Source organism: Orcinus orca, chromosome 10 (genome assembly GCF_937001465.1).
Source record: "Orcinus orca chromosome 10, mOrcOrc1.1, whole genome shotgun sequence".
NCBI classification, from domain to species: domain Eukaryota; kingdom Metazoa; phylum Chordata; class Mammalia; order Artiodactyla; family Delphinidae; genus Orcinus; species Orcinus orca.
This window is the reverse complement of record NC_064568.1, coordinates 32,687,567-32,701,159: the sequence shown is the minus strand read 5'-3', so window position 1 is coordinate 32,701,159 and position 13,593 is coordinate 32,687,567. Positions and strand designations below refer to the sequence as shown.

General features: G+C 40.4%; 1 protein-coding gene across 5 annotated transcripts in view; it reads right to left on the bottom strand.

Moving 5' to 3' along the window:
* The window catches only part of ERC2 (ELKS/RAB6-interacting/CAST family member 2), a 962,057-nt gene that overhangs the window by 799,529 nt on the left and 148,935 nt on the right, over nt 1–13,593 (bottom strand). For all 5 annotated transcript variants that reach the window (XR_004482334.2, XR_007479446.1, XR_004482336.2 and 2 more), the window contains exon 3: nt 837–1,253. Coding sequence is in view for 1 of the 5 variants with exons in the window: in XM_049715281.1 (XP_049571238.1) it covers nt 837–1,253 (417 nt within the window). In the remaining 4 variants the exon portion in view is untranslated. The remainder of the gene's footprint in view (nt 1–836; nt 1,254–13,593) is intronic.

Sequence of the window (13,593 nt, the reverse complement as noted above, 5' to 3'; positions counted from 1 at the left end):
TTCTGTGAGATCTGTGTCTGCCACAGCATTTTGCCTACATGGTACTATTGAGATCCACATCCACCATAGTAGCAAGGAACTGCTATAAAAATTTCAAACCTTGGCTGTCACCCACATTCTTTCTAAGATCTGTCCAACTACGTATTCTCAGATATCTGAGCCTCCCAACATTCAATGGTGGTGGCAAGCCAGAGAGGCTGCCTCTGAGAAACTTCAAATGATTTAACTAAGCGCAAAACACACTCTCAGAAAACTTGGAACACTCTGTCCTTGGAACATTCATGTCCCTCTGTCCATGAATGTAAATGCAGACGAAGATTATCTAAACGTTCAAAATTGGTCGGCACATTTTTCCATTCTTACCAGAAATATCCTTAGGCTTTACTTTCTGAAAACCCCACCTCCAATTCAGCTATAAAAGTATTTATGCTCATTGTTTTGCTAATCACCTATTCATTTTGCTCCTTTAAAAAGAGGATACTTAATAAACATCTAAAATTTAACCAGTAGTGCATTTAAAAGGCCCTGAAACAATGGCCATCTGTAGGAAAGCAATTGTAAACCACCTTAGAGTTGACATGTGCTGCACACACTTGGGTCCTGAATACGTGTTGAATCATAATGGAACATATGTGTGGTGGGCATAGGAAAAAAAGACTAATGCGAAATTCCAGTTTAAAGGTGATAAGCAGACAGGAAGGTTATAAAACAGATGACAACAGCAATTTGGTTAAGGCTATAGATAACTTTCAACCTGTGGTAATAACTTGATAACATATTTAACGTATTTTAACTTGTAAAATACGGCTTTGGGAAAATAAAGTGAATGTCCTTACCTCTCTAAGATGTATGTTTTCCTTCTCTTTCTGGTCTAAAATCACTTCCAAGTGGCTGACTTGAGACTCAGCCTCTGCCATCCTACGTGTCCGTTCATTGTCATCCTCAAGACTTTTGGACGGCAAACCTTTACTTTGCAACATCTCAAGAAGCTTTTTAATCGACTCATCTCGGGCATTGAGGGTCTGTTTCTGTGTTTCGATTCTCAGCTCCATTTCCTCCAAGGTCTTCCTCAATAGGAACAGTTCCTTAGCCTGTCTGTCATGCTCAGCTTGGAGCCGCCGGAAGTTCTCCTCCGTCAGTTCGATGGTAAAGTGCTCTGCTCCTCGGTTGCCACTCTCTTGCTGCAGGAGGTGGTTGAGGTCTCTCTGGGTTCGCAGCTCATCCTGAAGGGCCTGGATTGTCAACTGCAGGTGCTGTGATGAGAAAGACGGAGCAGGAGAGGAGAAAGAAGGGGGAAAAAGTCAATGGACATGCCAAACGCTATTTGCTGCTACCACACTATGAAGATGGAATGTTAATCATGAGGTCCAGAGGGCCAGCCGTGAAGTCCTCCAGGGTGACTTCAGAAGCATGGGACAGCACATGGAGAGGGGGAATTAATTCAATGATGCTTTCTGAATGTCTTAAGAGAAATGTACACATACATAGAAACAGTATATTAGTGTCAGTCACAAGGTAAATTATACATCTACAGGGTTTTAATTTAGGAGTGGAAAGGGTTAGAAGGGAAGCTTTCACAAACACACCTTCTTCACACCCACAATGCTCCAGACTCAGTATTCCTTGTTTTCTAAGGTGTTCTTTATTCTACTATCCATTATTTTCTGTGATTAAGTGCATGTCCATTTAAAAATAAAAATAATAGCATCCACTACAAGTAGACACAAACGAGGACTTTATTTTTACAAATAAAGCTGTGAACAGGTTTAGTAAACAGGATTACTGCATCTGCAAGCAAAAGGGAACAAATGCAGACAGAGACAGAGACACTCAAACACACAAGGGGGTGAGACTGTGCAGAGCAAAACAAACGAGCTGCAAAGAGTGGACAAACCTTGGTTCTTCTGGCATCCAGTAGCTGAACAGCATGGGAAATGAAAGAAAAACGAAGCAAAAATCAACACAAAGAAAAGTCCAGTGCAAGCAAAGGATATTTAACAGAAAGAACTTAATCAACACAAAGTACCTTCACAGAGAAAAAAAGAAAAAAGAAAAACAGTTTCTTACTGCAGCAAAGACCCATAAGCTACACAGAATTTATAGCACTGATGCTTGATAAATGTGATTTTAAAAAAGAAACAAAATGAGGTTTATTCCACCTTTTGTCTTCCTAAATCTCACTGACCCAAGAACCCAATATCTTGGTTGTATTACCAGGGAGGAAAGCACAACACTCCAGAAGTACCCCCATGTCATTCCAGGTCACCATTTTAGCCAAAACCAGAGTGAAAGTGCCAGAGAAACAAAATAGTTACCACTTGTGAGAAAAGAAACCCTTGCATGAAGACAGGTGAATTCAGCAACACTTTCCCAACAGGGGCAACCCCCAGGCTGATCAGAGCAGGCAGCCATAAGCTGAAGGCATTTCTGTCCTAGGAAGAAACCAAGGGGCTTCCAAAACAGTTACTCATCCATTCACCAGACACATTCTCCCCATGCAGACCAGACAATGCTAAGTACAGGAATCAAGATGGACGTAAGGCATAGGTCCTGCCTGAAGGGAACTCACAGTATTGTAAGGCATGGATAATACTATGTCTAAGTTACATAAATACTAGAGGAGTCCACACTGGGAAATCCTTCTGAATTCCCACAGCTGACACCCAGAGGGGTTGAGATTTTTCTGCGTGTGGGCTGTACCCAGAAACTAGCACCTAGTGATGCATTAATTAAACTCTTTGTTGGTATCCACTTCAACTTTCCACTTAGGATCATCCAATGAGAAATTCCTAGAGCACAAGGAACAACTACTCTCTCTCATTTGTGTGCCACAGCATCTCCCAGGGTACTGAATGCAGAGTAAGAAACTGGTATGTATTTAATGATGGTGATTATAAGTTTTTTTAAATATAACTCACCCCTGTCAAAATTACTATAAAGTAAAATTAAGATTCAGTGCTTTTTAGTGTAGTTACAAAGTTCTACAATCATAAACACAATAAATTTTAAAACATTTTCATCACCCCCAAAAGAAACCCTGTACCCTCTACAAGTCACCCCCCATCTCCCTCCCTACCCTCAGCCCCTAGCAACCATTAGTTTACTTTCTGTCTCTATGGATTTGCCTGTTCTGGACATTTCACACCAACGGAATCATGCAATAAGTGGTTTCTTTCACTTAGCGTGTTTTCAAGGTTAATCCATGTTGTAGCATGGATCAGTATTTCACTCATTTTATAGATGAATATTATTCCATTATAGGGACCTACCACATTGTATTTACCCATTCAGTAGTGGATTCATACACAAATACTCAAGAGCACCATTATTAATAATAGTCAAAAAGTGGAAACAAAACATATGTCAGTCAACCGATGAATGAGTAAATAAAATGTGGTATATGCATACAATGGAGTATCATTTAGCCATACAAAGGAATGAAGTACTGATACACACAGCAACATGGTTGAATCTTAAAAACACTGCTGGGCTTCCCTGGTGGCGCAGTGGTTGAGAGTCCGCCTGCCGATGCAGGGGACACGGGTTCGTGCCCCGGTCCGGGAAGATCCCACATGCCGTGGAGCGGCTGGGCCCGTGAGCCATGGCCACTGAGCCTGCGCATCCAGAGCCTGTGCTCCGCAATGGGAGAGGCCACAACAGTGAGAGGTCTGCGTACCGCCAAAAAAAAAAAAAAAAAGATATTTAAATTAAGCAGGAATCTCCTTGTTCCTAAGAAGGGATTCTTGAGCATAATTAATGTGCCTTATAGAACACTGATCATCCTTCTGCTTCAGAGGATGGGGAGAGATTTTAAAACACTCTTTTTCTCTCTCTCTTGCTCTCTCCCCTCTTCATTGCCTTACTTTTTTTTTTTTTTTTTTTTTTTTGGCAGTACGTGGGCCTCTCACTGTTGTGGCCTCTCCCATTGCAGAGCATAGGCTCAGCGAGCCCGCTCCGCGGCATGTGGGATCTTCCCTAACCGGGGCACGAACCCATGTCCCCTGCATCGGCAGGCGGACTCTCAACCACTGCGCCACCAGGGAAGCCCCATTGCCTTACTTTTAAGAGAGTTAACTCAATCAAGTTTCAAAAATTATTTACCAGATACTCATCTCTAGTTGAATACTTAACATAGACAATTTCAATTTTAAAATATAACAGTACTTTCAATAAATAACCAACTGAAAATAATATTCTCTCTGTTTCCTTATTTGTAAAAGTGAGAGTAGTAATTCCTACTGCATAAGGTTATTTTAAGGATTGAGTTAATACATATAAAGCTCTAGAAAGTACCAGGTGGACAATAATCAATTATATCAATCAGGATAGGCTAGAGTATGCTGTGACAACATCACAAAAACCCACATTCTGAAAGATGAGACCCACCTGACATGATGATGGCATGGAATCAAAATTCTTAGAGCTCACAGAGGCCTTAAAGATTAGCTTGTTAACTTCATTTTACAAATGAGAAAAATCAGATCCACACAGGTTAAATGACAGGTCCAAGAGCACACAAGCACACTGCTAAAGCCAGAATCTTTCTGGGATCTTAGACTCCATCCTGGTATGTATTCTAGTAACCCTAAGAGTAGACCAAAAGGGGTGGCTCTCCACTTTGACAACCTAGGAAATAGCAGTGGTGTCTCATATGGATGAGAGAGAACCTAGATCATTTCCTATTTCTCATTAGGATAAGAGATAACCTAAATCATTTCCCCTCTGCATTACTGGTCCCATCAAATAGTTAAATAGCATGGGACACTCCAAGGATAATTTACTGAGACCTCCTTTCTAAGTCCCTGCAATTAGTAGTAGCTACTGAGTAGCTATTAGAAGACAAGCTCAATTTTAAAAACTTCTCTCTAAAAGATCAAGATACAACAGTACAAGTGAAAACTCTGGCAAAGCCAAAGCACTTTCTCTAAGAGTCAAGAGATTTTTAAAAAAATTTTTAAAAGATGCACAGGTTTCAATCTCCCCGCTTCCTTGATTATTCAATTCCTTGGAATTGAATCGTCTCCCACTTCTCAACCACGAAAGCACATTTCTTTTAAGGCAGCCACTTAAACTGCATTGGATCAATAATCAAGAGAATTCATTTCAGTTTGTTACCTACATCAGGTACCTACAAACCCACAACTTGCAAGGATGTGTCCAGGAGCCATCTCTTTGGAATCTCCCAGTCATCACTGTGGTCTCAACTTCCCAAAGCCTCAACCACTCCTTCTGTTGCTTCCATTCCACTGCATATTAGGAGAGAGAAGCCCTTCCAATGTCCACCTGCATCGGAAGGGGACATCACCAGGTGATCCAACCTCATGCCTGGGTCCCAATCAAAATTCTATCCACTTGGCACTTATGGCACAGGTAAAACAGGTGACAAAACAGCTAATTCCCTTCAAGCACAAAAGTGAGTCTATGGTTGGATGAATATTCAGAAAGCTTTTTACTCCCCACCCTGATTGTGGGATCATTCTCCAGTTGTCCTCAATCAAAGCTGAAAAGGCAAACTCCCTTATCCACAGCTGACCACTGAGGACACGACAGAAGAAAGCAAAAGCAGCTGTGACAACAGGCATCCAGGCTCCTCTCTGCAGTCACTCTGTTAGGAGTGAAAACAGAATGCATCATATCTATCCTGATACCTGGCCTTTAACCCAGTTCTTTTTCATCTTCCCTACACACAAATAATTACATACTTTGAACTTTGTCCTGGAAAAGGCTTAACCCCATCTCCAGTCCACGGAAGGAAAAACGTTTACAATCATTGCCCTGTCTGTTAAACACAGTTAAACAAAATGGGAGCTAAAGAGATGAGTCCGTCCAGTTGATTCCAAGTCTCAGACAATAAAGGAGGTCATAAGGACTTCTGTTTCTGGTGTTATGGCAGGCTAATTTTCTGATAGGACCTCCTAGTACTCAACAGTCAGATAAAGGCAAATATATCTTTCAAAGCATTGCTGTGCTCACAAAAAAGCAAGGGAAACCTCCAAGAAAGAAAGAGAGAAAGTGAGCACCTCAAGGGCAGATTCAGGGCCAGATTTGTATCATACCCCCTACTCTAGCACATAATAGGTACCCAATAAATAGCGAGTAAAATATGGATAGGAAGATGAAGACCAGAAAGGAAACTGTTCACCCAAAGGTCAGCACAGGGAAACAATGTGATGGAGAACGGCTTCCATTCTTTGCTTTGCTGTTGTTAGCCTGGGGGTGGGGGGAGAGTTGCGGAGGGAGGGGAGAGTAGGAAGAGTATCCTTGGCCTCAGATTACTCTGTCCTGTTCTCTCCCCCAAAACTCAAAATTCCTCACGTCCACCAGCCCACTCATCTGACAATACTGCTCCAAAGCTGCCAGAACTATGTCCACTTCACAAGAGAATAAATTGAACTGGCTTAAGGGATTCTACTGCAATCACATCGTTAGCAAACATGGTCCAGGGTCTAAAATAGACATTTCCTCCAGCCAATTCTAAAGTCTCTCTTGCTCTGAAAATACTATAGAACTTCATTTTACACAACTCTTATAGGCTTCCATAGTCACTTAATTTTGAAAAAAGGAGAACAATGAAAATATAAGAAACTAAGCCATACTTGAGTTTATATGGAAAAGGGCGGGAGATATACTTTGCTTTAGCCAACATTTAGGAGACTGACTTCTAATAGCTACTGGAGTCAGAATCTAATCCAGATATCAGAATGTCTAAAACACAAAAAAGGTAAATAGAATGAAAATATAATTATATATGTATGATGTGCATGGAACACACAATTATTTAAGTAGGGACTAGCCAGATGTTTAGAATCTACTGTGTCTTATCCCTAAACATAGAAAATATGAGTTCCTGGCAGATTTGAAAAAATTTGTGACCTTAAGCTCTTTTCCACACTATGGGGAAAAAACAAAAAATGATAAAGTTTTCTACTACAAAGCAGTTTAGGGTTTCATTGCTATGAAAACCGTCTCTGAGCTTGATAAAAATATGAATTGGCTTATATCCAAAAGTCTTGAACTTTTTAAAAATAAATCCATACTCCTTCTCAAGCAAGGGCTTAACATACTCTTTCAAAGAAAAGAGAATCTCTTTTCAGACAATTTGGCCTGCTCTACTTCTCCTATGACTTTATTTTCCTATTTATCATTTTCCAGCTTGTCTCAAATCAAATATTAAGGGCAGGTTCTCTGATTCCTTTTTCCATAATCCTGCTTGCAGGATGTGCAGCATTCCTCGTGGCTTCAAACCTTCCATGGGCTGTGTCATGTGTGTGAAAAGACACACAGCAGGCATTGGCTAAAAACATGTGGCCCCAGTGGACTGTTCAAGAGTTGCTCTGCTGAGAAAAGTATTAAAAATTATTATGTGAACATATGGTCTAGGCTTTCTCCTTTAGGGTAGAATAGGCACATAGGTAATAGAGAATATTGATAGGTGATTTTTTTAAAGCACCAAAGCACCAGTATCCTGGGATCCTCACACAGATGCACTATCCATGATAACTGCAGAATCCACTTTGGTTGATAACATGTGACATTTTGCCAAAATTCATAATACTAAGTATACATGCGAAAGCCCTCTTGGCAGTTGCTCTTGTAAGCAAGAAGGAGTTCTGGTTTTCATTACAGACCAATACTATAAGGTGGCACAGTACTGGAATACTGTACTGAGCTGAGAGTTAAGGACTTAAGTTCTAATTCCAGCTTTGCTACTAACCTATTACATGATCTGGATAAAATCACCAAACTTGTCTGGGCTTCCAAGAGCAGTGGTGATGAGCAGGGTTTTGAATCCTATAGCTACCTATGACAGCCTATGTCACCTTGGACAAATTATTTAAGTACTGTGAGCATCAAATTATTCATCCATAAACAGGAAATAATCCTCATAACTAACTTACAGGATGTGCACAAAGACAGCATGAGACGCTCATCAAAGTGAACAAGTTCCCATACAGCATGAAGCACAGGGCCTGGCACATAATGAGTGCTCAATAAATGTTCACTGCTATCATTGCTGTTGAGACAGTGGTGGTGGCTAGAGGTCCAGAATTAAAATGTGTCTCCTTCCTCCTCTCATTGAAAAGAAACAAACATAAATTTTTGACCATCAAATACATGCAACAGTGGGAAACAAAATGCTAAATACTTTGGCATTTTTTAAATAAGGGAAAACAGGAAACAGTTGTTTTAAGACCAACTCAGAGATGGATGGAACTGATTTCCTATTAACTTGTCTATAAATAACTCTTTAAGCGGCTCTAGGGAATACCAACGATTTGTTTTGAAGGTCAGGGTTCTTTCCCTACTATTATCTAGTAATATATAAGCAGCTAAAAGACAGTGGCGTCCCCTGATGTTGACACTGCTCAACCTGTTACAGCTAAAAAAAAAAAAAGATACAAATTTAAGAAATATTGATATTTTTTAAATGTGTTTAGAGAAGCAACCCCACACATGCAATCATAAAAATGATGGTTAAAATTGGAACTTTTCCAATTATTAATAGTCACAGCCACATGCAGTTAGTGGATAGTTATTTCATTTTAATTGCTTAGCAAATCTTCAGTGTAAATGACATTTTAAAATCTTTACTGCAATTTCCTTCCCTGTCACCTCCTCTTCACCTCAACATGTTCACTTAACAAAACTGCTTACCACCTAAGTATTTCTAAAAAAAAGTAAGAGGACCTAAATTAATATCATTGCAAATAGCTGGGTGGCAAGCACTGAACTACTAGTTTTTCCCTACTCTGACCACATGATTTGCTCAACTCTAATCCTTGTTATTCAATTTTTCATGAGGAGAGATTCTTCCTAAGTACTCTCCTGCTTCTCTCTGCTTCTTGATTCACTCCACCCCTGGGAAGGGGGGATAACTGATCTCCATGCTACTCAAAATGTGACCCTTGGACCAGCAACATCAGCATCACCTGGGATCTTGTAAGAAAGGTGGAATCTCTTGGGGGGGGGTGTGATGAATTGGGAGATTGGGATTGACATGTATACACTGATGTGTATAAAATGGATGACTAATAAGAACCTGCTGTATAAAAAAATAAATAAAACATAAAAAAATAAAGCAACATGACTGCTAAAAAAAAAGAAAGGTGGAATCTTAGGTCTCACTCAGACCTGCAGAATCAGAATCTGCATTTTAACAAGACTACCAGGTAATCTGTAGGCACATAAAGGTTTGAGAAGTACTTCTCTGGACTTCAAGAAGTTTCAGCTCTATTATTGCTTTAAGAAATTTTTGGTAATTGAAAGGTGGGGAAGGAAAACATCATGGAAATAGTACTGTAGTACAGTCCTAAGGAGCACACTAGAAAGTCAGTTTGTGTGATTAATAAAAACTGAGTAAACTATGAGTAGTGCCCCTTAATACAAGACAATACTAGATAAAATAGACAAAGAGGGTCATTCGTTCATTCATTCATTCAACCTTAATTGAACTATGTGCTCTCTGACAGGCAATATACTAAGTTTCCTTTCCAAGTCCTTAAAAATGTGTTCATTTATCTATTTCATATTTATTGACATCTTAGACACCGTGTTAGCTGCTTGCTCTAGTTGTTAGTAAAATATAGACCTTCCTGCTCAAAGGGTCACAGTATTTGTGGGAAAACAAAAAAAATGAACAATCCATGTCTCAAATAGCTTTGTACTTCCCAAAGAGAACACATCTCATAGGTACAATAAATATATGTATTATACGTAAAAAAAAAAGCCTGCCAGGTTCAATATAAATATAATAATTATTATTATATACATAATATCTATTTTATTATACAAAATATATGTTACATATATTATATAGTATATGATTATACATTATTATATATGCTATTTTTTAATGATATATAATATCTGAATTTTAATTCTATACCATTACTGTTGTTATTGTTATTTAAAGTCAATCTGAAGGAATCTTTAAAGACTCATCTAAAATGCCAAGTACTAGGCTTTACGTTCAACTATTTTATTCATTTTTACTTTTAAGTAGCATATCCATGCTACTGTGCTCTCAGTGGAATTTTAAGTGACTGTGAAAACCATGAGGAGTCTGAGATGAACCTTATTTTACAAACTATAACTTGAACAGTATATAGGGAAAATGTGAATATACTGGGTCCTAAGTAGCCTAATCACTTAAACTCCCTAAGTTTTTCCATTTTATTAAAAGGCCTACATCTTCATTTCTTTCTCTGGTGTAAAGGTAAGATTACTACTGTATCCACACAATGCCTATGATCTTTAATATTTTATATACATACTTTTTTTGTGTGTGTGTGGTACGCGGGCCTCTCACTGTTGTGGCCTCTCCTGTTGCGGAGCACAGGCTCCGGACGTGCAAGCTCAGCAGCCATGGCTCACGGGCCCAGCCGCTCCGCGGCATGTGGGATCCTCCCGGACCAGGGCACGAACCCGTGTCCCCTGCATCGGCAGGCGGACTCTCAACCGCTGCGCCACCAGGGAAGCCCCATATATACATGTTATATTATAACAGAGAGAATGAATATACCATATCCCATAAATAAAAATATGGCCAACATACCATAGTATGTAAAATGAAGAGACAAGAAAAAAACTAGAAGAAAATATATCAAAATGATCATTGCTGGGGGAGAGGGGAATAAAGACAGACTACTAAAGGGTATGGGATTTTGGGGGGAGGTGATGAAAATGTTTTAAGTGAATACAGTAAAAATCACCAGATTGTACACTTTTCAAGGGTGAATTTTTATGATACATGAGTTATATCTTAATAAAACTGTTAAAAATGACAGCAGGTGGGAGCATTATGGATGCCTTCCACAAATATTTTTTCTAAGAATAAGTTTTGAATGCCTACTACTATAGATTGAATGTTTAGGTCCCCCCAAAATTCTTATGTTGAAACCTAATCCCCAATGTGACTGTACTTGGGGAGGTGGGGCCTTTAGGGTAGAGATCTCATGAATGGGAATGCTGTCCTTATAAAAAGAGGTCTGGGAGAGCTCTCCCGCTCCTTCTACCCTGTGAGGGTACAGTGAGAAAACAGCTGCCCACGAACTAGGAAGTAGGCCCTCACTAGACACCAAATCTGCCAGCACCTTGATCTTGGACTTCCCGGATTCCAGAACTGTAAGAAATAAATGTTTGCTGTTTATAAGCCATCTGGGCTATGGCATTTTTTTTTTTAGCAGCATGAATGAAACTAAGACACCTGCCATGTGCTCATCACTGCTAGATTAGTTAATATTCTTTGAGTTCCAAGCAACAGAAACTGATCTGGCCTACCTTAAGCCAAAGAAGAGAATGTATGAGAAAGATATCAGGGTATCTCCCTGAATCAAAACAGCAATTGTGAAAACAAAACCCAGGAAAAGAAACAAGCAGGACAAAACAGGAATCTCTGCAAGAAGTTGTGACTTGGTTTCGACAATTCTTTGCTCCAAATTGTAAATACCCAGGACAGAAGACAAAATGGTCCTGGCATGGGCCAGGTGTCCACCATGAATCAATCAGTTGTGGCAGGTGACACTGCTCATCAGGAGCTACTCAAAAGAGAAGGATATTTGTTTAAAGGTGGGCAGAGACCCCAAGAAGAATCTATCAATACTACAATTGCTGTTATAATTAAAGAAGCAAAATATGAATAACATAATAGTGCTGTGGTTATGTTTATTCAGGGCAAGGAATTCCTAAACAGCAATATATACAAGACTTGGGTGATCTCCATGGTACAAACATAACCATGCTAATTCAAGCTTCTGACACCCAACAACAGACATGAGTTAAGAGAATGGAAAACTTAAAGAGAATTATAGACTTCCAGGAGGAAATAAAGGAATAATTAATTTGACAGTGAAAGTCCTAAATATTTGATTGAGAATAATACTCCCAATTAATAACCCTGTCTTTGATGTCAAACAGTTTGGGGTCAATCTCCAGCTTGGGCACTCACTAGCTGTGGGGTCAATCGGATCACTCACTAGCTACAGGGTCCCACAGCCTTGGGTGGGCTGTGGGACCCTAACAGGTTACTTCTGTTCTCTAGATTTCACTTTCTATCTCTTTTAAAAACCCCTAATAATAACGGGCTTCCCGGAGCTTCCCTGGTGGCGCAGTGGTTGAGAGTCCGCCTGCCGATGCAGGGGACAAGAGTTCGTGCCCCGATCAGGGAAGATCCCACATGCCACGGAGTGGCTGGGCCCGTGAGCCACGGCCGCTGAGCCAGCGCGTCCGGAGCCTGTGCTCCTCAACGGGAGAGGCCACAACAGTGAGAGGTCCGCGTACCGCAAAAAAAAAAAAAAAAAAAAAGCTCCTAATAATACAAACATCTCACAAAACCATGATAAAGTTAAACAGATAATGCATGTTTGATACTTAGCAAGTCCCACTCCAATCCACAGGAAGCCATCATTTTTAAAAGCCGTTGTTAGGAATATACAAACCCAAAATGTAATGGAAAGAAACAATAGTAGAGTGGGGGGGGGGTGAAATTATGTTTGGCTGTGTCATACACAAATAAAACCTTTAACCCAGAGGAAATTTTTTGGCTTGGCCACTTCAGATGCTAACATTTCAATATCAAATAAAATACTTTGAAAGGGGCTTCCCTGGTGGCGCAGTGGTTGACAGTCCGCCTGCCGATGCAGAGGACACGGGTTCGTGCCCTGGTCCAGGAAGATCCCACATGCCGCGGAGCGGCTGGGCTCGTGAGCCATGGCCGCTGAGCCTGCGCGTCCGGAGCCTGTGCTCCGCAACGGGAGAGGCCACAACAGTGAGAGGTCCGCGTACCGCAAAAAATAAATAAATAAATAAATAAAATAAAAGACAGCAAATATTTAACAACAGAATCACTGAAGATTAGTCATGAAAGGGATCAGAAGAATAATTATTTTTGCTTCACTTTATAGGAGGATAAACTGAGGCCCAAAGAGAGGAACCACTCCTCACCCAAAGTCACAGCAGAGATGGCAGCACTGCTAGCTGTAGAGCCCAGACACCAAACTCACAGCACATTGTTTTGTCCTGGTCTTTCCCATATAGCCCCATGCACCAGTCTTATTTCGTCACCAAACTGCAGAAGGATCCCATTACCACATAATTAGTGTCAGGGCATGTCCAACAGCTGCCACGAGCCAGATTTCCACACTGGAGTCAAACACGTTTGGCCCAGACACATCCCTTCCACCACATACCACCAATGGTGCAGCTGCCGTAACCACACTCCATACCCCAGTGGCTCCAGGACTTCAGGAGTTGGAACAGATCATTAATTCCAACCAAGATGAAGTAACTCTTCTCTCTGAAAGGACTTCTTAAGCAATACCTTTAGAGAATTTGAAAAGATTTAGCATTCTTCCGCCTGAGAGCTTCAGGACTTTAAAAAGTGTTTAGAGGAATTTCCCCCTCCAAAAATGTGAGATAAATGTCAAGAATGAAGGGGCCACTTAGGAACCTGGAAAATATAATAAGTCACAGGAGGTCCATGTTATCATTGAGAAAGCCAAAGCAAAAACCAGAAAGGAAGGAAGGGTTCTTTTACAGATACCATCACTGGAAGAATATGTTATATGGCTGAGAAATAAGATCCCTCAATACCAG